A 26,470-nucleotide genomic window follows, 5' to 3' on the forward strand; every position below is an offset into this window, starting at 1 on the left:
CCGAGCGCACCTGAATGTGACATCAAATAGGATTGGGCCAGTTTTACATACGTCAGTTGTAGAAATTGTTGAATAAATAAATAAATAAATAAATAAATAAATAAATAGGAGAGCTGCGTGAAGTTGCAGCTTGCAGTGCTGTGTTGCTTGAAAGCATCTCTCCGTCTGTCTGTCAGCGGGAGACTGTGGCCTGATGGTGACAGCTGGAAGGACTGACTGCATCACTTCGCTCTCCTCTTTTGTTTTATTAAATGTCTTTATTTTTTGGATTACTACTGCTACTCTTTTATTCCCCCTGTCACTGTAACAATCAGAATTATTGTCCGAAGGCCGAAAAAAGACCAGAACAGATTTATTTTCCCAAGCAGACTAATACAGCTTCCACTTGACTGTCATATTTTATTATTATTATTGTAAATGTACGAATTTGTTCATTTTTTCATTTTGAGGTATTGCAATCAGAACCCGACAGGACCAGGGGACAGGAAAGAAAGAAAGGAGGGGGACGAACACCAGAGGAGGAGACTGATCAGCTGCTGAGAAAAAGCATCAGGAACACATCCGTCTCCACCTTTAAGTAAAGAAGTTGAATCAGTACTTTAGCTTTCAGCAGAGTATTTTTAAACAATGGTGTCTATACGTCAAGTACAGGATGCCAGTGTGTTTGCCTGGATATGTCCCCCAAAGTGTCCACTAAACAAATATGTTGGGATGATTTCTTGTGTTTGCAGAATATCTCTAGAATTAGAAACATGCTGTCGCTGAAAAACCACTTCATTTCTCCTGGACTACTGTCATTCATCATCATCACCTTGTGTTTATGCCAAATGCTGCAGCAGGAGTGCTGGCAGGCACTGCTGGGCTGACATGTCCTCAGGCTGCTGCTCGGGACCTGTCCGGTCAGGGAAACACGGACCTCCAGCACAGACCTCCAGCACAGACCTCCAGCACGGACCTCCAGCAGTGCCCAGCGGGACTAGAAGCTCGTTCATACGCACTGACGGGTTTTACGGCTTTATTTAAGTTTTATTTAAGCCAGTTTTACGCCTTTCAGACAATGACTGCATAGCGTGATAGGCGGCGGTAGTGCAGCGTGAACGCGTGCAGACCGCCATTAAACCCAGAGAAGAAGAAGCTTGGCGTTTCTCGGAGGCGTGCAGCGCCTGTGACAGCTTCCTGCGTGTTTTCCAGCGTGAACATGAACGTGGCTGAAGCGAAATCAGAGCTGAAGCGGCTGCTGAGCAGGCTGAGGCCGGCTGAACTCACGCAGCTGCTGGGCTGGATGAAGAACTCAGGTAAACACGCTGCACGTGTGGCGTGGGCTTCGTGGGTCACGGCTTCAGCGGGGGACTCCTCACTGTGTCGTCACCATGTCGCGCTGTTTCCACGGTCACGCACACTTCAGGAGTAATACATAGTGGGACGCTTCGGGGTTTTACGAGTTTGTTACATCTTCCGTTGATGCTGACAGAGCAGCCCACAGACTGACAGCATGCTGTCACCGCCGAGCCGTCATTTCCCCTTTACTCAGGAGTGTGTGTGTGTGTGTGTGTGTGTGTGTCTTCTTGCAGATGAGCTGGAGGACGAGCTGCTGGGAGATAACGGGCGGGTGCTGCTGCAGAGTATTGCAGAGGACCTGCGGACAAATGTGGCCCCCGATGCTATGCTGCCCTGTGAGACCGCTGCCTACAGTAAGGTACTGTGTCTGAACTGAGCAGGTACTACAGAGCACACTGCTGATCAGTGCGCCTGCATCACTTTGTGATCAGAAGCTCATTATGACCTTCATAAGTTAATAATTAAAGTGGTGTTACTACTTTATTTACTTTACAGTGATTGGAGGCAGCTACAGGTGTAGCCACAGCTGCCCTGGGACAGACTGTGGCTACACCTGTAGCTGCCTCCACCAGTGTGTGAGAGTGAATGAACAGTGGCATTGTAAAGCGCTATATAAATGCACTCCATTATTATTATTATTATTATTGTTGTTGTTGTTGTTTCTAATAATCACAGCTCTGTTTGGCCTTTTAAAATTCAGTTTTGGAGGCAAATAAGTGTTTTTAATGTGACACAACTTCCATCAATGTTTACATGACTGTACTACAGAGCCACGCCCACATTGTGTTTAATATGCAGCTTTCATTTTACTTCAAGCTTTTCCTCAATATTTATTTGACTTAAAATAAAAACACTATTAGATATTTAGTCATATTATATTTTTATACAGTTTTTTTATGCCGTTATTTTTGTGCCACTATTCTGAGCGCACGTAAAAAAAGTTTGCAGGTGCAAGTGTTGTATTTCGAGGAGAAATTTATTTTGAGCAAAGAAAAGCTGAATTTGAGTGAACAAAACTCATTGCTGCGTGCAAAAAAAGTATTTCAGTGTTTGCTATTATCCACACACACACACACACACACACACACACACACACCAGCAGCCCCTCTCGCTCAGTTTTTGCATTTTCAATCGCTCGCAATGTGTTTCTCGCGCTCTCAACAGACTTGGATGCAAAAAAACCTGATTGGCTGTTCTGGTCTCCAATCAGCTCGAAGTGATGAAATGCAATATCCCAGAAACCATTTCGTCCAAAACTCAAACGAGGCAGTGGCGGAGGAACACAGAGGGGCGGAGTTTGAAATATTACTCTGTCTGAGTCACAAAATCAACTTTAAAGATATTTTCATGCGAGAATGTTTCTGTGTAAACTTCAAATACCTGCTCGATTCATCAGGACATCACATATTTGCATAAGTGCTCTGACGTTTTCAGAGATGCCTGTTACCCACCAGCTGACCGGGTCACTCGGGTTAAACATAATATAAAAGGCTGAACTGACAAAACCACCACCAGGTGTTACAGGAAAAACCATAAAGCCTTTGAACTAAAACGCTGTTGTGACAGTGATGCACACTGTTGTTGGTATATATGTATGATTTGTATCACCTTCATGTTTCCAAACCGACATCATGACCAGCAGCTTTACAGCTGTGGCTCCAGCAAACATCAGCTGATACTAGAAATTAATATTAAATAAATTCTAACAACAGCTGATCAAGCTTAAACGTGCTGCTGTTGTTTAGTGCGACATCCGCTGGTTTCCTCTTTCTGGCGCAAAGTGGGAGATAAACAAGAGAGCCGATCAGCTGATCATTGATCAGTTTCATGATTGAAGTAGCAACAGGAGAGGGAGGGGAGAGAATGAGAGGAGAAGAGGCAGCTGTGCAGCGTAACGACAGAATAAATCCAGCTTTGTGTCTTTTTCATTGTAGCTGAAGTCCGGGACAAACTGTTCCTTTTCCCTTCAATACGGATTTCTTGTAATTGGTCCAGCCCAGAGTTGATCATGATTGGCTAATCCACCACCTTTCATTGTTTATACCGTTACAAAAACAAACAAACAAACATAAAAATGAAAAATCACCATCAGCCCACTGAGCAAATGTCCGGTATGCCCAATGGTCAGCTGGTAACAGGCATCTCCGAAAACGTCAGAGCACTTATGCAAATATGTGATGTCCTGATGAATCGAGCAGGTGTTTGAAGTTTACACAGAAACATTCTCACATGAAAATATCTTTAAAGTTTATTTTGTGACTCAGACAGAGTAATATTTCAAACTCCGCCCCTCTGTGTTCCTCCACCACTGCCTCGTTTTGGACGAAATGGTTTCTGGGATATTGCATTTCGTCACTTTAAGCTGATTGGAGACCAGAACAGCCAATCATATTTTTTTGCATCCAAGTCTGTGATTGGCTGGTTTTGTGGCACAAATATAACGGTGTAGAGAAAGAGTTGAGCGCGCACGGGCAGAAATGTTGAGAGCGCGAGCAACACATTGAGAGCGAGCGCAAAAACTGAGCGAGAGGGGCTGCTGGGGTGTGTGTGTGTGTGTGTGTGTGTGTGTGTGTGTGTGTGTGTGTGTGTGGATAACAGCAAACACTGAAATACATTTTTTGCACGCAGGAATGAAGTTTGTTCACTCAAATTCAGCTTTTCTTCGCTCAAATTAAATTTCTCTTCATACAACACTTGCACCTGCAGACTTTTTTACGTGCGCTCAGAATAGTGGCACAGAAATAACGGCATATTTTTTGGGGCTTACAAACATTTTCAAACCTTTCTGAAGTTTAAAAATATTGAGCCATTATATTTCAGTTTTTGATTTCGTGTTTGTGCGCCTGCTGCGTACGTCTGATCATAACGGCACTCGGACACTCACATAAGGAGGACACTGTGTTGGTAGAACGAGGCAGTGTTAGTGGAGACAGGTCTGAGCTTCATGATGTTAATGGAGAGAGGTGTGGTGATGATGAGGATGACGAGGAAGCTTTGGTACGTGTTCCAGATGCAGCGGCGGTCACGGCCGACGGTTCACGTGGATGGCTTCCTGTACGACGACGAGCAGGTGGACTCCCTGTGTGAACGGGGGCTGATGAGCCGCAACTACTGCCTCAGCTGTGGATCCCACAGGACTGCACCTCTGGGTGGGAGCACATCACCACTGCTCACCTTTGTTCAGGTCTACATGTTTAGCAGCTGTAGCTAGCTGGCAGACTCGCATGTGTGTGAAGAAGTGTTACATTAAGGAAAAAGATGACAGCTGTTTAAAGACAAACCGGCACAGTCGCTGTTCCCTCTGACATAGTCAAGTCTTACTTCAGGATCGGTTTGAATAACAAGAAAGCAAACGGTTTGTCTTTTAGCTCACAAACACAGTGCGGTGCTCAGTGTAAGAGTGTGAACACATGCAGCAGAAAGCTGCTAACCCTGACAGGCAGATGCAGGGTTATGTTACAGCCTCGTGCAGTAGAGACGATGTTTGTTAGAACGCACTAGACTTGTAGTCAAGAGCACCTAAACCCAGACCGAGACCAGAGTGTATCGAGACCGAGAAGTCTTTAAACTGCAGCCAGATGCTGCTTTGTTTACGGGTGTCAGGCATATTTATGTATTTCTGCGACGCACAGCCCTCCTCACCGCTGTCCACTGTCTCACCCACTGAGAGGACCGACGCACGCTCCACTTGACTGTCGCGTCCATCACCCTCTCTGTGTTTCACACAATGATATTATCCTATATCCTTGCATGTGATTGGCCACAATATGGAGGGATTGGAGTAGGGCTGCCACGATTTGTCAACTAGTCACGATTACGTCGACTATCAAAATCGTCGACGACTGATTTAATAGTCGACGCGTCGTTTGAAGCTTTGTAAGATCCTGAAAGACGCAGGAATCAGTAGCAGGATTTAAGAGTGTAATAACGGAAGATGGCAGCACTGCATGTACAAGGATGCCAGCTGCCGTTAAACCCCGAAGAAGAAGAAGAAGAAGAAGAAGAAGCAGCTGTGTCCCAGAATTCATAGCGCGGCCCAGCTCAGTTTCCAACAATGGCGGCAGCTAGTTAGTTTTAATATTACGCTTATTATTCTTTCTGGGTCACAAAATAAACGTTTAACATATTTTCAGGCGAGAATGTAGCTGTGTAAACCTCAAATATCTGCTCAGTTTATCAGGACACCGCATATTTTCAAAAGCGCTCCGACGTTTTCGGAGACGTCTGTTACCCACTAGCTCGTTAGCGAGCCGGGGGCTAGGCTAACTAGAGCCATGAGAACACCGGACTCCCCACAAATCGTTTTCAAACCCACCGCTGTCTTTCGCTACTCAGGTTAAATATGATATATGAGTCACTTAGATAACTTAAAATGTTATTGTTTGGCTTTTTTCAGTATTTTATTTGTTCCTGAGTAAATCTGTTTGTCTGAGATTAAAGTTATAGTTTTTACACAGCTGAATAAACATCAAGCAGACAGCTGATTATCAGAAGTGTGAGATGCTCCAGAATTTACTCCGGTGTCCTGTTATATTTTAGATAGCAAGGAGTTTATTAAACTCCACCGAAACAATCTGCAAACTTCATAAAAATTTAACAAACTATCATCTTGTCTTTATTTTTAGTTAGCACAGACCTTAAACACTTAAAGCTGTAAGCTAATGATAGTTATATAAGAGCAGATGCTGCTGGTGCAATAAGCTGTAGTTTTACGTCCAATGGATGATGATCTGATTAGTCGACTAATCGCAAAAATAATCGGTGACTAGTCGACTATCAAAATAATCGTTTGTGGCAGCCCTAGATTGGAGCATAGCTGAGCCCCTGTGTGAGAGCTGAGCAGCCAAAGGAAATGTAGCCGGCTCTCGCTCAGTGGGAGTCGACTCTTCTGATTCACTACAAAGTGCTCTGTAAGCACGGCTCTTAGAGCTGACGCTTTTGAAATGACACATTATCGAACGCTACGTTGTGTGTCATGGATACTGTTGACTCCAGAGGCGGAGCCAGACATTTTATACACCCGGGGCTTAGCCCCAAAGGGTAGTATGCAGGGGGAGGGTGACTGAAAGATTTATTAGGCTGAGTTATGAGTTTTGTTCAAAAAAGAATGACTTCATATAGGAAAAAATATATATCACATATGCAGGACACCTTAAACTAGTTTTTTAATTAAGCAGCAAGGCAGAACAAAGTCAGGGCTAGGGATGGGTACTGGTATCCGGTGCCATGATGGCTAAAATGACCAAAGAAAAAGACGGAAATAGCTAAACATGAGAGGTTTTTGGACAAAGTTTGTGTTCTCCATTATTTAAGCACCGTTTAAGCACCGGCACCGTTTCAAAAGTACCGGTTTGGTACTGGTATCAGATAAAACCTAAACGATACCCATCCCTAGTCGGGGCTGTATCAAGACACAGGGACTAAACCCCAATTCAACCAGACCCAGAACTGATCCGGAATTAAAACAGGATTGCAACAGTTCAAAATCAGGACTACTGAGGATTTAACCAAGACAGAACCAGAATCAGAACTAGATGATAGTAGACTATTTAGATTGAGAAACGTTTATATAATTATTTAGCCTTGTTGTGCAAACAATCCTGCAAAACTAAATAGATATAGAATATGAAAAGTAACAAATTGTATCTAGTAGAGCAGGGCGATATGGCCAAAAACTGGAATTGCACAACCCACCCTTCGGTTGACAGCAACACAGGAGAGCCTCACCCACCTTCGGGCTCACTTTTGTCTACAATCGTTCTTCAGAATGATTTGACTGATGTGTGGAGAAAGCTCCATCCTAAAACCAGACAGTATACATATGTAAAGGTTTCTGAGAGCAATGTGAAGGCAGCTGGGCTTGATAGATTATATGTCAACCAGATGTATGATAATAGACTGGTTAAAGCAGAGATCTCACCTGTTGGTTTTTCTGATCATCACTTAGTGACTGCAGATATTTCCTTATTGATGCATTCTAACATCGGTTCGCACTGGCGCTTTAACGTGCTGCTGATTCATGACAAAGAGTTCTGTCGAGCTTTTTCTGACTTCTGGTGCCACTGGAAACTAAGGAAGATGGACTTTTGCAATTTGGCTCAATGGTGGGAGGTGGGGAAACACAGATTAAGCTTTTTTGTCACCAGTACACATCACATGCAACGGCCACTGTTAAAGACTGCTTTGAGGACTTAGAACGAGAGCTCAAGAGGCTAGAGACTGAGATTATAAGTGGGACAGATTAAAGCATGTTCAGTCCCTTCGGAGGCAAGTGTTCATGTTTTTAGACACAGACACTGGATGTCTCCTTCCGTGTCAAACATGAATGGTAAATGGACTGGTTCTTATATAGAGCTTTTCTACTCTGTCCGAGCACTCAAAGTGCTTTATATAGCTAATTCATTCCCAATCACACCCATTCACACAAGCACTTCTAAGCTTAAGTGCTAAGTATCTAACATTCACACTCCGATGGATGCATCGGAGAGCAACATGGGTTAGTATCTTGCCCAAGGATATTTGGCATGCAGACTGGAGCAGCCTGGGATCAAACTACCGACCTTCTGGTTAGTGGCTGATCCGCTCTGCCACCTGAGCTACAGCCACCCCGTGAAGAAGGGCTCTACACGGTGTATGCTAGTTCTGGGAACATGAAATGTTTTGAGTGTGGAGATGTGGGTCATAAGAAAATAATGTGTCCTCACAGACAGCTTGCAGTGGGACCTGCTGTGGATGATAGTGGGGAGGGGGTTAGCGGGCAGCAGGCGCTAAACGTGGCTGCCCCTCCGGTGCGGGGCGAGGCTGTCGTTGCCCTGGCTGAGGCTGTGTCTATGGTGTGGGGCGAGGCCGCCGTTGCCCTGGCTGAGGCAGTGTCTATGGTGCGGGGCGAAGCAGTCGTTGCCCTGGCTGAGGCTGTGTCTATGGTGCGGGGCGAGGCCGCCGTTGCCCTGGCTGAGGCAGTGTCTATGGTGCGGGGCGAAGCAGTCGTTGCCCTGGCTGAGGCTGTGTCTATGGTGTGGGGCGAGGCCGCCGTTGCCCTGGCTGAGGCTGTGTCTATGGTGTGGGGCGAGGCCGCCGTTGCCCTGGCTGAGGCTGTGTCTATGGTGCGGGGCGAAGCAGTCGTTGCCCTGGCTGAGGCTGTGTCTATGGTGCGGGGCGAGGCCGCCGTTGCCCTGGCTGAGGCAGTGTCTATGGTGCGGGGCGAAGCAGTCGTTGCCCTGGCTGAGGCTGTGTCTATGGTGTGGGGCGAGGCCGCCGTTGCCCTGGCTGAGGCTGTGTCTATGGTGCGGGGCGAGGCCGCCGTTGCCCTGGCTGAGGCAGTGTCTATGGTGCGGGGCGAAGCAGTCGTTGCCCTGGCTGAGGCTGTGTCTATGGTGCGGGGCGAGGCCGCCGTTGCCCTGGCTGAGGCTGTGTCTATGGTGCGGGGCGAGGCCGCCGTTGCCCTGGCTGAGGCTGTGTCTATGGTGCGGGGCGAGGCCGCCGTTGCCCTGGCTGAGGCAGTGTCTATGGTGCGGGGCGAAGCAGTCGTTGCCCTGGCTGAGGCAGTGTCTATGGTGCGGGGCGAGGCCGCCGTTGCCCTGGCTGAGGCTGTGTCTATGGTGCGGGGCGAAGCAGTCGTTGCCCTGGCTGAGGCTGTGTCTATGGTGCGGGGCGAAGCAGACGTTGCCCTGGCTGAGGCTGTGTCTATGGTGCGGGGCGAGGCCGCCGTTGCCCTGGCTGAGGCTGTGTCTATGGTGCGGGGCGAGGCCGCCGTTGCCCTGGCTGAGGCAGTGTCTATGGTGCGGGGCGAGGCCGCCGTTGCCCTGGCTGAGGCTGTGTCTATGGTGCGGGGCGAAGCAGTCGTTGCCCTGGCTGAGGCAGTGTCTATGGTGCGGGGCGAGGCCGCCGTTGCCCTGGCTGAGGCAGTGTCTATGGTGCGGGGCGAGGCCGCCGTTGCCCTGGCTGAGGCTGTGTCTATGGTGCGGGGCGAGGCCGCCGTTGCCCTGGCTGAGGCTGTGTCTATGGTGCGGGGCGAGGCCGCCGTTGCCCTGGCTGAGGCTGTGTCTATGGTGCGGGGCGAAGCAGTCGTTGCCCTGGCTGAGGCTGTGTCTATGGTGCGGGGCGAAGCAGTCGTTGCCCTGGCTGAGGCTGTGTCTATGGTGCGGGGCGAAGCAGTCGTTGCCCTGGCTGAGGCTGTGTCTATGGTGTGGGGCGAGGCCGCCGTTGCCCTGGCTGAGGCAGTGTCTATGGTGCGGGGCGAAGCAGTCGTTGCCCTGGCTGAGGCTGTGTCTATGGTGCGGGGCGAGGCCGCCGTTGCCCTGGCTGAGGCAGTGTCTATGGTGCGGGGCGAAGCAGTCGTTGCCCTGGCTGAGGCTGTGTCTATGGTGTGGGGCGAGGCCGCTGTTGCCCTGGCTGAGGCTGTGTCTATGGTGCGGGGCGAAGCAGTCGTTGCCCTGGCTGAGGCTGTGTCTATGGTGCGGGGCGAAGCAGTCGTTGCCCTGGCTGAGGCTGTGTCTATGGTGCGGGGCGAGGCCGCCGTTGCCCTGGCTGAGGCAGTGTCTATGGTGCGGGGCGAGGCCGCCGTTGCCCTGGCTGAGGCTGTGTCTATGGTGCGGGGCGAAGCAGTCGTTGCCCTGGCTGAGGCAGTGTCTATGGTGCGGGGCGAGGCCGCCGTTGCCCTGGCTGAGGCAGTGTCTATGGTGCGGGGCGAGGCCGCCGTTGCCCTGGCTGAGGCTGTGTCTATGGTGCGGGGCGAGGCCGCCGTTGCCCTGGCTGAGGCTGTGTCTATGGTGCGGGGCGAGGCCGCCGTTGCCCTGGCTGAGGCAGTGTCTATGGTGCGGGGCGAAGCAGTCGTTGCCCTGGCTGAGGCTGTGTCTATGGTGCGGGGCGAGGCCGCCGTTGCCCTGGCTGAGGCTGTGTCTATGGTGCGGGGCGAGGCCGCCGTTGCCCTGGCTGAGGCAGTGTCTATGGTGCGGGGCGAAGCAGTCGTTGCCCTGGCTGAGGCTGTGTCTATGGTGTGGGGCGAGGCCGCCGTTGCCCTGGCTGAGGCTGTGTCTATGGTGCGGGGCGAGGCCGCCGTTGCCCTGGCTGAGGCAGTGTCTATGGTGCGGGGCGAAGCAGCCGTTGCCCTGGCTGAGGCTGTGTCTATGGTGCGGGGCGAAGCAGACGTTGCCCTGGCTGAGGCTGTGTCTATGGTGCGGGGCGAGGCCGCCGTTGCCCTGGCTGAGGCTGTGTCTATGGTGCGGGGCGAGGCCGCCGTTGCCCTGGCTGAGGCAGTGTCTATGGTGCGGGGCGAGGCCGCCGTTGCCCTGGCTGAGGCTGTGTCTATGGTGCGGGGCGAAGCAGTCGTTGCCCTGGCTGAGGCAGTGTCTATGGTGCGGGGCGAGGCCGCCGTTGCCCTGGCTGAGGCAGTGTCTATGGTGCGGGGCGAGGCCGCCGTTGCCCTGGCTGAGGCTGTGTCTATGGTGCGGGGCGAAGCAGTCGTTGCCCTGGCTGAGGCAGTGTCTATGGTGCGGGGCGAGGCCGCCGTTGCCCTGGCTGAGGCTGTGTCTATGGTGCGGGGCGAGGCCGCCGTTGCCCTGGCTGAGGCTGTGTCTATGGTGCGGGGCGAGGCCGCCGTTGCCCTGGCTGAGGCTGTGTCTATGGTGCGGGGCGAGGCCGCCGTTGCCCTGGCTGAGGCTGTGTCTATGGTGCGGGGCGAGGCCGCCGTTGCCCTGGCTGAGGCTGTGTCTATGGTGCGGGGCGAAGCAGTCGTTGCCCTGGCTGAGGCTGTGTCTATGGTGCGGGGCGAAGCAGTCGTTGCCCTGGCTGAGGCTGTGTCTATGGTGCGGGGCGAAGCAGTCGTTGCCCTGGCTGAGGCTGTGCCTCCGGCGCGTGGTGAAACTGCCCTATCTAAAGAGGACGCTGCGCCCTCGGTGTGAGGTGAGGTCGGCGTTTCTCCCGCGGACGCTACGGCATTGGTGTGGAGTGAGGTGAGTGATTGCATGACTACAACCAAGCCGACAGAGAGGGTGGAGGCTGGATCTGCGGTCAGTACGGCGCAGACTGGGGATGAAATGGGGAGCTCTGAGTTGGGTGTAGAGTGTGTTGTTGCCTCGGGGGACGGAGAGGTGGAGGAGCAGCAGCGCAGGACGCCTGCTGGTGGTTATGGTTACGACACGAATGACATGGAGTGTGATTCTGACTCTGATAATGTTTCTGTGGCAGACAGTGTCTCTCAAAATGCAGATTTGTATTCTTTGGAGGTAATCGTTGCTTTTCTGGACGACACCTTTGGTAGGAAGGTGAATGTTAGGGAATATTTCCCTGATGTTGAGAAATTCGTTTCGTCAGCTATGACTCTTCAGAAGGTTGTAGGTAAATGGTCTGTATTTATATAGCGCTTTTCTAGTCCCTAAGGACCCCAAAGCGCTTTACACAACCAGTCATCCACCCATTCACGCACACATTGGTGATGGCAGCTACATTGTAGCCACAGCCACCCTGGGGCGCACTGACAGAGGCGAGGCTGCCGAACACTGGCGCCACCGGGCCCTCTGACCACCACCAGTAGGCAACGGGTGAAGTGTCTTGCCCAAGGACACAACGACCGAGACTGTCCGAGCCGGGGCTCGAACCGGCAACCTTCCGATTACAAGGCGAACTCCCAACTCTTGAGCCACGATCGCCTAGATTTCACCAGAAGGCCAAAAGACAAAAACAAAAAACGAATCCAAAACCAAAAGAAACGAAGCACACCAGAACACAGGAAAAAACAGAGTCCAAAACAGAAGAGTTCAGGGGGCCGACCGTGCGGATGGCAACAGCGGCGACGTGGACACAGTTCGGGAGGCCGGCCGTGCGGAAGGCAACGGCGGCCACTCAGGCGACGGTGATCTGGGGGCCGGCCGTGCGGAAGGCAACGGCGGCCACTCAGGCGAAGAGGGTCCGGAGGCCGGCCGCGCGGAAGGCAGCGGCGGCGACGAGGGAGACGACGGAGCAGTTCCGAGGGCCGACCGTGCGGACGGCAACAGCGGCGACTCAGGCGATGGTGATCCGGACCAGGCGAAGCACAGGCTGAAGCTGGACCAGGCGAAGCACAGGCGGAGGCTGGGCCAGGCGAGGCTGAAGACACGGAGGCTGGGCCAGGCGAGGCTGAAGGCTCTGAGGCTGGGCCAGGCGAGGATTGGACTTACTGGATGGTAAAGAGCGTTATCATCTGGAGAAACATGTTACTGGTCTGAGGGAACAGTTGAAGCGTCTGAATCGGTAGAGACACTGGAGTTTTTTACGCTGAAACGTTATGGTCATTTCATCTCTGCTGGGTTTTTCTGTTTGCTTTCTTGATGGCTTCCTCTTATGTGCCGGGATTGAGGGTGGCCTCCTTGAATGTGAATGGGTGCAGGGATGCCGATAAAAGAGCCTTATTAGCTGAGGTGATCAAACAGAAGAGATTAGATATAGTCTTTCTCCAAGAAACACATACTGACAGTTTGAATGAGATAGACTGGGATCTGTGGTGGGGAGGGCGGAAGTTTCTTAGCCATGGGACAAGTTTTAGCGCAGGAGTTGCTATTTTGTTTTCTCCTTCTCTAAATGCGAATGTTATTTTCAGCATAGAGATGGTGGCGGGCAGAGTCCTTTTGGTGACGGCTGACATTGGGGGTTTTATTTTTACTTTTGTTAATGTCTATGCACCAACCTCAGGGGCGGAGCGTGGGATTTTGTTTAAAACATTGGAAGAAAAATTAAGTGGTGCTGCTCAAGGGGACTGTGTTGTGTTGGGTGGGGACTGGAACTGTTGTCTTGACTTTACTTTGGATAGGACAGGGGCGGAGCCGCATCTTCAGTCATCTTCTGCTTTAACAGATGTCCTACGGACAATTAACTTGGTTGATGCGTGGCGGGTGAAGCATCCCTCATCCAGGCAGTATACCTGGGTGAAAGTGACTGATGGCAGGGTTAGTGCAGCGAGAGTAGACAGGTTTAATGTGTCTGTTTCATTTACTGCTCGAATTATTAACTGTCAGTGTTTTCCTGTTGTTTTTACTGATCATCACTTGGTTTTACTGGAGCTGTTTCTATCTCCCACCAGCAAATCCAAATCTTTTTGGTGGTTTAATATAAAATTATTACATGATCGGATATTCTGTGTATGAAAGGCCCAAATTCGTGTGTTCTGTCAGCAATATAGTTTTCTTTTGACGGCCAATATCATGAGAACTGTGCAGGACCTTGAAAAGGAGATAACACGTGTGGAGACTGTCTCTGGTTCACAGTTAGGTCAGCAGGATAATGCCTGTCTTCATTCTAAAAGGCAAGAGCTTAACCATTTTTTACATGAGGGCTAAAGGAGCTTTGGTTCGAGCACGTTTCACCAGGCTCCAGGACATGGACGCTCCAACCATGTTTTTCTTTAATTTGGGGAAGTCTGTGGTTCACAGGAAGCAGATGGTGTGTCTTCAGCTTTCGGATGGAAGAGTGACCACGGATCCGGCTGAGATGAGACGGCATGCAGTGGCCTTTTACACGGACTTGTTTAGTGCGGATAGCTGTGATGTGGACTCTGCTTCGGACCTTCTGCAGGGGCTTCCTCAGCTGAGCCCAGGGGATCGGGATGTTTTGAACAGGGATATGACCTTGGATGAGCTGTCTGCGGCGGTGTCTCAGAAGGCTTCAGGCAAAGCTCCAGGAATAATGGTTTACCATCAGATATTTTTAAGCACTTCTGGAGTCTTCTGGGTTGGGACCTGCTGGACGTGTTTAAGGAGTGTTTTGTAGGAGGGATACTTCCAGCTTCCTGCAGGCGTGCAGTTATCTCTCTCATACCAAAGAAGGGAGATTTAACCCTTCTTAAAAACTGGAGACCAGTGGCCCTTTTATGTGCAGACTACAAGATTCTCTCCAAGGTTTTATCGAACAGACTGAAAATGGTCATTGACCTGCTGATTGGTGTGGATCAATCTTACTGTATTCCGGATCAGTCTGTGATTGATAACTTGTTTTTGATGAGAGATGTGTTTGATATTTGTAAAGTGTACAATGCTAATGTTGGCATCGTTTCTCTTGATCAGGAGAAGGCTTTCGACCGTGTGGACCATGATTTTCTGTTTTCCACCTTGAAGACCTTTGGTGTTGGGCGGAGGTTTCTGACTTGGGTGAAGCTGTTGTATAGCGATGCTTGCTGTGTTGTGAAGGTGGGAGGGTTGAGTTGTCCTGTGCCGGTTCGGAGAGGGATTAGAGAAGGTTGCCCTATCTCTGGACAGCTTTATAGCATTGTTGTGTTCATCAGTACACAACTGAAACCGGTTTAGAGAGTTTGTTTAGCCGTGGAGGGAAACAACTGAAAATATGAAATAAACACACATGTGAGCTGAGACTCTCATTTCATCATTTGTTGATTCACTCCAAGAGCAAGTAACGTAATAATGGGTCAAGAGATCAGTTTGACATCAATCTTTCGTGATTCACCGCCATATTTACATTATTTGTACAGTACGAATGATTTGCTTTGGTACCTGCTCAAACTTAAGCTCTCCTCTGTCTGCCTGGCTGCGCTTCTCCTACAGCAAACTCGCAGGCAGCAGCTCCTCCCCCCTCGCTCACATGCTGCGCTCAGTCGCCGAGTGCCTGAGCTCGGATCGTACCAAAATTAGGGGGAATTTACGACTGCGCGCTATGTGCTTCAAATATTGTGTGTAGTTTTTGTTTTATACAGTTGTCAGTCAGGCATCTAACTATGAAACAAATGACACTCCAAAAGACCCCGGGCTTCTGCAAAGATGACCCGGGCTTAAGCCAGTAAGCTGCTCCACTGTCAGCACATCAGTGGATGCACGAGGTGATGGTGCAGGCAGCTGAATGAAACAGTTTGCTGTCATCGTCTCCTTTGGCAGACTTCATCTCTCACTCGTTCTCCGTGACCGAGCTTCGGTTCCTGTTCCAGCACGTTCTTCCAGATCTGAGTGGCCGGACATTGGTGGATGTAGGATCCAGACTGGGGGCCGTGCTGTATGGGGTCAGAGGTCAACACACACACACACACACACACACTTGCTGTCGTGTTTTTGTCACTGTAGAGGACATTAGAACGACTGTCCTTCTTCCTAATAAGTGGAGCTGTACAGACTTGCAGGAGGATTTTCCAGGAACACGAGCAGACGCTCAGGCGTTTGGTCTGAATGCACTTTTGTGACAAACTTTTAAAAAAGTAAATCATTCAGTTTAATTTAACAAATGTTGTTGCTTGGAAGTCTTTCTTTTTCACCTGTGTGTGTGTGTGTATTCAGGGGTACGTGTACAGCTCAGCGTCCCGGCTGCTCGGCCTGGAGATCAGCGGGGGTTTCGTCAGGCTGCAGGACTCCATGCTGCACAAATACAAGCTGACTGACAGAGTTCAGGTTTGTGTGTTCGGGTTGTGATGGTCGCCTAGAAGATGCTCAGCCACAGATGGTTTCTTCTCTCTACAGGTCCTCCAGGCTGACGTCTGCACGCAGGATGTTCTGCTGCAAAACGCAGATGTTGTTATCATGAATAACGTCTTTGAGTACTTCATGGAGCCCGAGCAACAGGTCAGGTAAGGTTACACAGATATAAGCCCTGCAGGGCAGTTTTGTTGTGTTTGGTTGTCTGTGTGAAAGTTTGATCTGGGTTTTGGTTGAGAGGACATGCTGACATGCACTCAGGTCTGACTGAACTCGTTGAATCAGGGCAGGCGTCTCTGAAGGCACAGAAAGCTGTATGCACAGAATCATCGGTCGAATCCAGCAAAAAATGTGCTGACTTTGCCCTAAAATAAGGGTTTAGTCCTGTGACGTATGTGCACAGCAGGACAGCGCTGGCATATATCTCCTACTGTGACTGTTCACGTGAAGGCGCAGGCTGGACAGCCTCCATATGGACTATTTCAGACTCGTCCCACTGGTTTGCTCCTGTAATGAAACGAATGATCAGCATTTTGTGTTCAAACATGAAAGTAGTGATCCTTTTCTCACAGCGTCTCTGCAGCCAGTCGTCTCCCCCTGCTGGCCATTAGAAAGAATGCAGGTTTAAGACATTCCTGGCTTCACGTTGTACGAAGAAGTGCCATAATTTAGTTAAAGAGGTTTGTTCAACTCAGTGTTCAGTGTCATGAAGGAGCTTTACACCACAGCCCAGCTCTTACAGTTACAGCAGCACAAACCTGTCACTGCAATTCACTGTATTACAAAAGTAATACAGTGAATTGCACAAGTTACAACAAACATCAGGTGTGCTTGCAGGCTGTTTGTCACCAAGCATACTGATTGACTCAGAGCAATGAATGTAATTGTGATCAGGTGAAACACTACAAGTCCTAAAGTAACCTTTAGTGTTTGAATGGATGCACTTTAACCTCCTGAGCTCTTCCACAGCAGCATTTTGAATTTCTCTTTGATATTTGGGCTGATTGGGACCTGATGAATGTAAAAACAAAGAATGACCAGATTTGTTTTTACCTTATTTTTGTTTTTAAGAAAAATCAGAGCCACATATGAGGATATTTATTTAAAATGTTGATAGAACAGGCGCACTATAATGCCCTCGTAAGTGGACATCAGGCCCTTGTAGAGCAAAATTGAGTATTTTGGTCTAAATAACCCAAAATGTGACGTCCACATATGTGGACACAGGTCCCAGGAGGTTAAAGAGCCTCTGCAGCCCGCACATTAGAAATGAACAGGATCAGTGCATTAGCTGGAGTTTTTCTTTCACCTCTCAGTTGAGTGATTTTTGCTGCATTGCTCTGTCATCCTGTTTCTATTCTTTATACATCTGTATCATCTGTTTCTATAGTAACGTCTGATCGGAGCAATCAGTACTCAGTTATTTATGTTTGTGTAGAGCAGGGTTGGCAACCTTTCTGATGACGAGTGCATCTAACATTTCCTCAGAGGTCAGTGTGCCATATGACTGCATTAGCAATAAATGTAATAACGCTCTATATTAAAAGTTACCCACTATATAGAACCACTTTATAGGATTATATTTGTTCGCAGATGTTGGCAGCTGTCAGCGAATAGTTTTCAGCTATTTGGAAACAAAAGACTTTTTATCCATAACAGCAAATGAACTGTACAAGAGATAATGCAAATGCTATTTATGGTCTCCTCACAACAATGATAAATACTGTCAATAAGGCCTCTGCAATGTTCTGAAGACAGTTAACCTGTCAGGTAGTGACGTCCAGCAGGTGAACATGCAGCTCCATGAACTCACACAGCTGTGGATTCCAGCTGCTTCGTAGTTCTGCAAACTTTGACCCCACAGAGTCGAGCTTTTCAGTTCAATCAGCTGCATTTCGATGTCCTCTGTGTCCAGCAGGTTAATGTGAGACAAATCCAGCTGCTCATTAAAGATTTCTGGTTTGATCAGAAAATAAAACATTGGTCCAAACACCTGAAAGTCCTGAAACAGCATTGTGAATTCTGTCTCCAGTCTATGTATGTATCTGTGTATTTCCGCTGAGCCGACAGCTGCTGAAGCTTTTGAAGTGTCAGAATGTGGAAAGCTAACAACGTCCCTTTCACTGGTAGGCTAAGTTACTTTTAGCCAGTTACAAGCTGAATCTGGTAGTTGGGTTGTTAGCTAAGATACCGTCATTAAGAAGCAGCACAACCAATGTTTCTATGCGAGCTGATTTGCGATGTGCACCGCTGGTCATTTATTTTTGAATGCACCTTCTCAGATTAACTCACTGCGTGTCGTGCCCAGGGCTGGACTGGGACAAAAAGAACGGCCTTTTGACTGGAGACCGGCCCCCCAGGTATTAAAGCCATAAAGCCTTTGAATGAAAACAACCCTGTTGTGACAGTGATGTACACTGTCTTAGATTAGATTAGATGAAACTTTATTAATCCCTTGGGTGGATTCCTCTGGGAAATTCTGTAAATAAATAAATTTAAAAAGCTTGTTGGTATATGTATGATTTCTATACATGTTACATCAGATAAAAACTTTGGCTGCAAGACTCAGATAATTATTTGTTAAAAGCATTTTAAATGAGAATAAGAAAGTATGTCTTTGTGCCCCCCTCTCCCTGTTAATGCCCTACCTGCCCCCCTGGCAACACTTTGCTAGACCCGCCCCTGCACAGTTACCAGCTGTCAGCTGCTTAGAAAAGGATCCTGGTGTTATTTGTCTCTCAGAAACAGTTCATAACTTCAACTCATCCATGTCAGCTAAAAGGTAAACCTGTTTCTCCATCACCTGTTCAGCTCTGATGATTCAGTAAGGACATCTCCTGGTTTCATCTTCATGTTTCCCTCTCACCACATATCCAAACCGACATCATGACCAGCAGCTTTACAGCTGTGGCTCCAGCAAACATCAGCTGATACTAGAAATTAATATTAAATAAATTCTAACAACAGCTGATCAAGCTTAAACGTGCTGCTGTTGTTTAGCGCGACATCCGCTGGTTTCCTCTTTCTGGTGCAAAGTGGGCGATAAACAAACAAGAGAGAAAAGCCGATCAGCTGATCATTGATCAGTTTCATGATTGAAGTAGAAACAGGAGAGGGAGGGGGGAGAATGAGAGAAGAAGAGGCAGCTGTGCAGCAAAGACACAGAATAATTCCAGCTTTGTGTCTTTTTCATTATAGCGAAAGTCCGGGACAAACTGTTCCTTTTCACCTCAATAAGAAACGCGTAATATTTTCTCTGAATACGAGATGATTCTGTTTTTACAGGACGGTTGGAAGCTCTACTAACTAACCTTATGAACAAAATAAAGTTCAACATCAGTAACATAGCACCCACCCAGCTGTATAGAAACTCTGTCATGCTAGCTAGTAGCAGTACGAAAAAGTCAGCATAATGAAAATAAACTCCACCTAAACTTTATATCTGACACAGATAGACTGCAGGTCATAACTTCTTACCTGAAGTTCAGTTCACCTGACACTCGGACCGGCGGCCACCTCGGGGCTCTCCTCCTCCGGGAGCTCCGCCGTAGCCACCACCAAACAACTGAGTTATTTTTACACATTGGCCAGCATCTGGCCAATCCACCACCTCTCACTGTTTATACCGTTACACACACAAAAAAAAAAAATCATCGGCCTATAAAAATGAAAAACTCACACTTAGGACCGATGCCCAGTGGGTCGATGGCCAGTCCAGCCATGGTCATGCAGTCAGTTAACCTTTCGCGTGCCAGCTGTGGCGCACATGCCCAGGGTTGCCGACCGGGAGCTATAACTATCTTTTATAGACAGGGTTCGTAAGGGTGCTTGAAATCCTTGAAAATGCTTGAATTTTAATATTGTCTTTTCACGGTTTGAAAAGTGCTTGAATTTCAGAGGAAGTGCTTGAAAGTGTGTTTCCTTCACCACAAATAACTATCTGATTGAATAGTTTTCTTATCAGAGAGAAATAAAATGAGTCGCAAAATTTAAAAGCAAGATTTCTCCTCCTGGGCTGCCTGATTATTATTTTGCTGTCAAACTCGCTGGAGAAATGATTGAAATGCACAGAGTGTGATGCAGTACGGCAGCGCTATATCGCAGTAGTTATGGCATGGAATATGAACTTAGCTAACATTACTTAGCAGTAGCAGTCATATGAGTTACTTTAGTCAAGTGAAAGCGTTAAACATTAGCCCGTTACATAACTAGCTAACTTAAGGCTTTCTGATGAACCCTCTGACCCAGAGAAGTCTCAGTTTCAACCTGGGTCGAAAGTGCGGACTTCAAATTATATAGAGATTGAAAATATGACATCATTTCTGGGGTAAAACCGCAAAGGATTCTGGGAACTCGTGGCAAGTGGTACTAGCGCACGCAGGCTTTCACAAGAAAACAGTCACACAGCAATAAAAAGAAACCCAAAAAATGGCAAGAAGCTGTTGTATTAACTGCATGACAGCCACGGGAAGCCGACGGGTAAAGAGATCGTTGTTATCGGATTACGTCGTTGAAGAGAAATTGTTCGAGCCATGTTTCCGAAGTAACAAAGAGCCACGGATGGCCTGGATTAATAAATAAAGACAATGAATTGAATGAATTACGAAACACTCTTTTTATTTCTATTAGATCTGAAAATGTTGTGTAACACTACAACCTGAAACGACACATAGATGCGTCGGCCTGTAACAACAGCTGTGAGATGGAGTCGTCCAAATCACCAAAGTAAACTGGAGCTGGGCTTGTTGCAGGATCTGAAGTTACTAAACGTGTTGTGAGTGTGTGCACTCTCACTTAGGACCATAAAATAATATGTGCGTGATGACAGTTTGGCAGCACGCTAACGTCCTTACTCCACTCTGTATGCTCGTGTGGGTCTGTCTCGTGCTTTTTTTGCCTCTTCGTCACGTCTGTCTTCGTGCAGACCTGCCGAGTTCTCCGTCGTTTTGTACATGACTGTTTTTGGGGCAAATAAAATGCAAGTAGGGATTAAAACCGCAGAGTTACAGGTGCTGGAAATGCTGGCGCTTGATGTTTAGATTTTGGTGCCACTCGTGCCCACATCTCTATACGCTGTTTATTTTTTCTGAATAAAACAGTGGTGTTTAAGAAACCGTAAAAACTGTGAGAATCAAAAAACGATACGGCAACATGTGGCATCTGGTTGTTTAGAAAGAGGGGGAAGTTTTAGGAGTGACGCCAGCGAGAGAGAGCGAGTTTTGATAGGTGAGAGATTTGTGACGTTTACTGTGTTTGGAGTCTCAAGTTAGTGTGTTGTCTTGTGCAGTCAGTGTGTAGTCGTTGTTTTGTTTTGTGTGTCAGTGAACGTCACAGCTGCAAAAAAGCCACCAAAGGCAGACTGCAGTGTAAACGCTGACACAGCTGCTGTCAGACCTGCAGGTTTATCCCTGTGCTGTTCTCATCTGTGTCAGAGTGACACAAACTATTTTTTGCAGTTGCATAAATAATTTGTGTGTCTTCTTCTTTGATGCAGAACAGCTGATTGTTCTGTAAATAGATTTAAATGGTTATATAAAAAACGTCTGAGCCTTGGCTGCATTTTTAGGTAAATAGAACCAAATAACTTTGTTGTTTGCAAAACTTGTGCATATTTTTTAACAATGTACAATTTCTATTTGCATTTCAAGTTATGACAATGATTCGTTAAACATGGTTTTTACAGTCAAAATGATCACTTTCTACTCGTATTTTATATTTTGTCTGAATTTAGATCAATGGTGCTGATACAGTTTGTCAAAATGAGAAAATAACAGATTGGCAAGTTAAACAGTTTCAAAGGTGAAATCTAGAGAACAAATCCAGTAGTCAGAAACAGCCAGTTACACCCTGGACCCCAGAGGGTTAGAGGCTAAAAGCAAAGGTGTCACCAAGTACTGTTTATATTTGTGTGTACAGCTGCAGCTTCTTTGAGTATTGACTTGGTGCCTTTGGGTGAAATAATGGTAATATGATAATATGACTGATCCATATGGTCACAGAGAATAGTCACTTGTTTCTGTGCTACCAAAGTTTCATTCAAACTGTGTTTCTGGTCAGCACCGACACATCAAACTACTTACACATTATAAATGTCTTCAAGCTCACACTGAGGCCTGTGGGGCACAATCAGCCGCTCAGACAGTACACACATTTATGTGTGTTTGTACATGAATATTTCATACTTTAAGGCTGCCTATTTATTTATTTATTTATTTATTTATTTATTTATTTATTTATTTGTGTCCCGTTTGGATCTTTAGCATCAGAATTGTTGTCTTAAGGCCAAGAAAGATGCCAAGCAGATTTATTTTACCAAGTGGATCATCATGGCCTTGCCATATTGGTCCATTTGATTGACCTTGATTATAATTATGTATTTATTTTGTTTTGCTACAAACGGGACAGACATGACTGGGGGATAGGACAGGGAGAAAGAATGAAAGAAAGAGAGGGAGAGAAAGAAAACCAGAGGGGAGAAGAGACGGTGAGAAGGAGGGGAAGAAAGAAAGAAAAACAAACAAAGCACCTGGGTCACCTGTATGGAGAAAAAAAACAGAAGAGAAAGCAAACAACAAAGAGCAACATAATAAAAAAACAGCACCATCACAATAAACTAGCTAGCAGTAGATATCAGTAGATACTAAATAATAAACGATATTGTGCAGCACGCAAGATAGACAGCGCACAATGTGCTTTGAGGCAGCAGCCAAGAAAGCTGTGGTCCGCGTCTGTGAACACCCGTGTGTACACCTGTGTGCATACCTGTGTGGATCAGCATGCTTGCATTCCAAAGGTTCCTTCTTGTAATAATCTGCTAGAGGGTGTGGGGGGGCCACAGCCCCGTCCTCCAGGGCATGAAGCAGGTATGGAGGAGATCAAAACTCCAGACATCCAGAGGCCCCCAGAACACAAGAGACCAAGGAAGACCAACAGAGGGGCAGCCGCGCCACTGTCCCAGAAAGAGCTGAGGAGAGTCCCAGATGAGGGCTCACTCAGCAGCCGCGGAGCAGAAGCCAGGGGGAGTTGCAGTGACGCGCCCGTGAGCTCCGCCGGCAGCCAGCTGTGCCTGAGTGACCGAGCCCCAGGCTCCAGGCCCTGATAAGCGGCCGCCAAGGAGTGAGCCGGTGTGTACCCGGACGCCCACCCCCAGACACAAAGAACCACCAACGCACCGATGTCTGAGGGCGTCTGCCACTGGCAGGGGAAGTGGTGGTGGGGGGAGATAGGCCTCCAAACCTTGGAGGGCCTGAGATGTCCCCAGAGAGGTGGCGTCTGACACCCAACCTGACATATAGACACAGACATACAGGCACACACAGACACAAACATCCATTCCCACCCTCATGCTCTCATATGCACTTACTCCACACTCAACCAACGTGGAGACAGACATAAAGAGACGCTGTACACACGATCACACTCCCCAAGCGTACTCTACAAACCGGGTCTAGGTACCCTTGCTCCTGGAGGGGGGAACTGCACCCAGACCCAGGTGGTGTTACCCTTTTCCCTGCGGTGGGGAGAGGCAGACCGCCCCGACTCCGCAGCAGCAGGGAGGCCCCACACTCCAGACCGCAGTCGGACGGCCAACTCCTCCTCCTAGCCCCCCCGCTCCAGCAGGCCGCAGAGAATGGGGGTGAGAGAAGACTCCAAACCTCCCTCCACCCGCTCATTGTAATGTTGATGCATGTGTGTTCTAAGGTGCAATTAAAACCCAGGAAGGCTGCCTATTTATTTAAGACAGATGAACAAAATACATTGGACTTGTACATAATAATATCACAGATGATAAATAAATAGATTTTAAATAGATGCTTGTGCATTCTTCAAGTCTTCTATGTTGAATTGAACTACATATGTGATGTGTTCAAAGCCTCCCAGTCAGTGCTGTTCTCCAGGCCTGTCTGACATGATGTTATTAGCACTTTAAAGGTGATCATGTAGGACTTCAGCAATAATGTAGTGTCGTTAAACATCTCACAGTTAGTTTTATTGGGAATTAACTTAAACACAAACAAACATCTGTCTCCTATTTTTGTGTCGTACAGGAAAGAAGCATCAGTATCTGATGAGAAGACTTTGTTTTTCAACAGAAGTTGATTTGTTCACATTTTCACATCTTAATTTTTGAGTGAAATGTGCATTTTGAGTTTATGCACTGTATGCATAGAATGCGACCGTTTCCTTTTGCAGTATTTTTGTGTGGTCTTAATAAAAGGGGAACAAAGGTGTTGAAGTTCACCTAGGATGATTTGTTTTAAGGGACCTTGAAAGTGTTTAAAAAGTGCTTGAATTTGACCCTGAAAAAGGCGTATGAACCCTGATAGAAATACATGTACAAAATGTGCAAGGATGCGTACATAAACACACAGAAATGTACATAACTACACTACAGTGCACACAGAAATACACTCAAAGTATATACAAGATAAAGCAGCAACAGAAACAGTGATACAGTGATGGTAATAGGAAAGTACAGTTTCATCAGCACATAATAAGAAGCCTCAGCTCATTAGCAGGTCTTATAATGAACAGAATACAACCTAACTTTCTGCTTCCAGAGGAACCAAGAGTGCGAAAGCAGCTCGGTGCTGCTAGTGAACGCACCGTATCAGGTGATGAGCAGGTGTGAGCGCCTCTATACAAGCGGGTCGGGCAGTTTGCATGACTGTGACTTTCAGGTGTGTGTTAACTCGCTGCCAAGGATGAAAGCTGTCAGCAGTAGAGAAACAATAGTTAACCCTTCCCAGACTAACAGGGAGTATCTGAGGATTATCTCAGACACCAGAGGACTCCATTAAGCATGCTGAAAAGTTCATGTGCAGGTGGAAAAAGACTGAATGTGCAGGGTAGGCAAGCGTGTTCTCTTTAAGAAAACATGGTGACATGGCTTAGGTTTGCAAACTTCATTTGAACAATGTGCTCTGGACAGGTGAGACCAAAGTGGAGATGTGTGTCTGTAATCCACAGCAGTACAATTAGTTAAACACAGCACACTGGCACGAACACGTGATGATTTGGGTTCGTCGTGCAGCCAGAGCAGACCTGGGACCTCTGTTCTAGAGTCGGATGTGAGCTCCCTGGTCTGACAGTCCAGCTTGTTCTCAATCTACTGAGAATTCATGAAAAGAATCCATGTGCCAGTCAAAGGTGACTGAAAACTCAGGTGGGACCTTAAGACACTTCAACTACATGGAGACCTGCCAAAGACCGTATGTGTTTCATTATGTCCTGATGTAGAAAACCTTGGTTTTGGCTTCCCTTCTGTACGCTCTGTCAGATGCACACAGCTATGATGACTTTCTGTTTTCAGGGCATGGAAGTTCATCGTGCAGAATTTCCGGAAGAAGGGATCTCTGCTGGTCACTGTTCCCAGCCTGCACGAGAGTCTGAATCCCCTGCAGGTGACGCTCGGCGGATGTTAGCAGTTCTTACATGTGGACAGTAAAAAGTGTTTCTCATGTTGTGACAGATGAAGTTTGTTCCTCTCATGGATAAAGTGATTGCTAACATCATGAGCCAAGCCGTTCTTGGTCTGTTCTTCAATGTGTTTGTGTCTGTGTCAAACAGGAGGTGTTGCAGCCTGACTGGGTGGAGGAGCTTCCTATCAACTACGACGTCTACCTGGGCAGAGACACAGACCCCGACGCTCTCAGACAGATCCACCTGTACAGGGTCATCTGATCTGGACTGGACCCGTTTGTCCCTGATCTCAGTTGAAATCGTCTTGGCTAATTGATACTCTGAACTGGTCAGAAGTGAGCTCGTTAAATCCAAACCCAGTTAATGAAACCCATGATCTGGTTTAAACTGGTTAGGAGGGGTTGAAATTATCTGGGTTGGTTAGAGCTGGACTCTTCCTTCCCTGGTCTGCATATCAAAGAAACTCAGGCTTTGTCTCGTTAATTGAGTTGCACTTGCAAAGTACTGTTAATATTAATGTTAATATTATATGTCAGTTAATTCAGCGTTGACTAAACGTGTCCTTTACTATAAAGGCAACAAGTAACCAATCACAAACATGGACAGATGAGCGTGGCAACATGACGAAAGTGTCAAAATGAGGCTTTCTCTAGTAAATCCTCATATTGAGTCACAATGAGACTACCTGACTATCCCAGCAGAAAACTCAATAAATACAACTTTCCACACACCAAGGCCGACACGATGCTTCAGAAAAACTGTCTGACTGGTCGTAAGGTGGGGCATCGTGTAATGTTAGTGTATCCTGCTCAGGTCAGAGATACAGAATAATCAGTGTGAACATACCACGAGTAACATGATCACAAAGGTCAGGTCTGGTCATGTGTAATGTTTTCTTGGATGTGCCTGTTCACACCAATCTTTAAATGAGAAGGTTTGTCATTTCTAAATGTGGCATTCAAAGGAGGAGGCCAAACATCCCTGCAGAGGTTGGAGTCTTTCAGAAACAACAATGTATGGAAAGTGCGACCATCAGAAAACTGATGGTGCAAGTGGTGGGTTGAAGTCAGAATGTAGAAATGCACTGCAAGGAGTCAAAGTCCAGTGTCCTGACACTTCTTCATGTGTCCCCGCTGCAACACACGTTCCTCTGGCATTTCTTTATATACAAATGATATCGAATTTAAAAAACCTTCAGATATTAAATAAAGCAGGTGTGGCGCATGCCCCTATTTTAAGTCTCTAGATTGGGGGTGATGGCTAGTGATGTGCGATACCACTGACTTCCTTTCCGATCTGATACCAGGTAAAATTCAGGGTCGACGATA

The 26,470-nt window shown here is 47.6% G+C and overlaps 1 protein-coding gene across 1 annotated transcript; it reads left to right on the forward strand.

Annotated features, from left to right (window-relative positions):
- The first annotated feature begins 1,086 nt into the window (after positions 1-1,086).
- LOC113011982 (uncharacterized) lies at positions 1,087-25,872 on the forward strand. Its single transcript, XM_026151899.2, has 8 exons — positions 1,087-1,295; positions 1,572-1,696; positions 4,349-4,487; positions 15,192-15,313; positions 15,585-15,695; positions 15,765-15,871; positions 25,033-25,123; positions 25,290-25,872. The coding sequence occupies exons 1-8, from the start codon at positions 1,199-1,201 to the stop codon at positions 25,401-25,403; spliced, it is 906 nt and encodes a 301-aa protein (XP_026007684.2). The 5' UTR covers positions 1,087-1,198; the 3' UTR covers positions 25,404-25,872.
- The last annotated feature ends 598 nt before the right edge of the window (positions 25,873-26,470 follow it).

This window comes from Astatotilapia calliptera, chromosome 19 (assembly GCF_964374335.1).
Source record: "Astatotilapia calliptera chromosome 19, fAstCal68.1, whole genome shotgun sequence".
Lineage (NCBI taxonomy): Eukaryota > Metazoa > Chordata > Actinopteri > Cichliformes > Cichlidae > Astatotilapia > Astatotilapia calliptera.